This window comes from Myotis brandtii, unplaced genomic scaffold (genome assembly GCF_000412655.1).
Source record: "Myotis brandtii unplaced genomic scaffold, ASM41265v1 scaffold1103, whole genome shotgun sequence".
Taxonomy (NCBI): Eukaryota; Metazoa; Chordata; class Mammalia; order Chiroptera; family Vespertilionidae; genus Myotis; species Myotis brandtii.
The window spans coordinates 1,286,097-1,287,351 of NW_005353762.1; the positions used below are offsets into that span (position 1 = coordinate 1,286,097).

General features: G+C 55.7%; 1 protein-coding gene across 1 annotated transcript in view; it reads right to left on the reverse strand.

Moving 5' to 3' along the window:
- Window positions 1-377: 377 nt before the first annotated feature.
- The window catches only part of LOC102261324 (protoheme IX farnesyltransferase, mitochondrial), a 118,925-nt gene continuing 118,047 nt past the window's right edge, over window positions 378-1,255 (reverse strand). Inside the window, exon 8 of the mRNA XM_005857342.2 lies at window positions 378-1,255. Coding sequence (XP_005857404.1) covers window positions 1,017-1,255 — 239 coding nt within the window. The 3' untranslated portion in view covers window positions 378-1,016.

Here is a 1,255-nt window from a genome sequence, read left to right on the forward strand (position 1 = left end):
CTGAAATCAATAAAAATGTATTTAAAAAATAAGTAAATGCTGTTTAAACTTTCCACATGAATCCTTGCCCTGGAGATTGGGCAATTAAAACACCGTTAAGCTTCAAGACCTTCAGGCAAATGGAACTGGACAGGGGAAGGGGGCGCACGGGAAGGACTGTGAACCCACAGGTGATGAGGTCACACCTGGCTACAGGGAAACCCACCCGGCGCCCCGAACCGGAAGCAGCGCCCCCGGAGTCCAACTCCGCTCCCAAAGCCCATGGATGTGTGGGGTAATTTCTGAATTCGGAAGGAGGAGGAGGAAATGTGTTTCTCGCTGAGGGGACAAGAACGTGAGCAGAAGGACAAGCCAGAGTCCTCAGCTCACTCCTTCTGATTCTTTCCCTACGGGCCTGAGCGGGCCCCCAGCAAAGGGGGGGGGGGGCTGTGCACACTGGCTGAGGGACAGCGTGGAGCGAGCTGGGGGGTTCGGGTGTTAAGTCTAGCGCTCCCCTTCCAGAAGGAAATGCTCCGACCCTCCTGTAAGGAGGCCTTGGATTCCCGGGGTTTTGGAAATGCTGAGGTGCTGATGAGGGGAGGGCGGGGCTGGCAGTCCAGTCTGGGACCCCAGGCAACCGTTTGGGATTCTTCCTCATGTCAGTGTTGCTGGAGGGACTATGCGGCTCAGTGGATGGGCAGAGAAGGTGGGGGTGGCGGAAGAGGTGCACTTGCTCATGGAAGTGAGGAAGGACAGAATGGGGTGGAGGTGCAGGAAGAGATATGTAAAGGCCCTCGAAGGGAAATACAGTCTTTCTTATTAACCTACTGAGCCAGCCCAATTCCTATTTGGGAGGATTTTGTATATCATCACTAAAAATTTTGTTGCAGGATCATGAGCACCAAATCGCTTTGCACCTTGTACTGAACCCAGTGACTTCTTTTCTCCTCCTCCGGAATCCCAAACGATTCTTGCCTCACAGCAGAGGGAAAAAGGTGTGCGTCTCCCTGTTGTGTTTCCCACAGGCCAGTGTGATTTCAGCTTTGAGGCTCCCCGCTGTCCCTGTCCGCGCCCCGCCGCTTGCAGGTGAGCATGAGCAGCAGGAGCAAGGGCAGGTGCCAGAGGCTGCAGAAGAACAGCTTCCTGGAGCTCTTCCTGTCCGCGTCCCTGTAGAACCGGAAGCCAAGGTAGGAAATGTACAGGTTGATGGGGAGCGCGATGACGGGGAAGGTCCACGTGGTGACCCCCAGGGCGGGGGCTGCGGCGGACAGCGCGA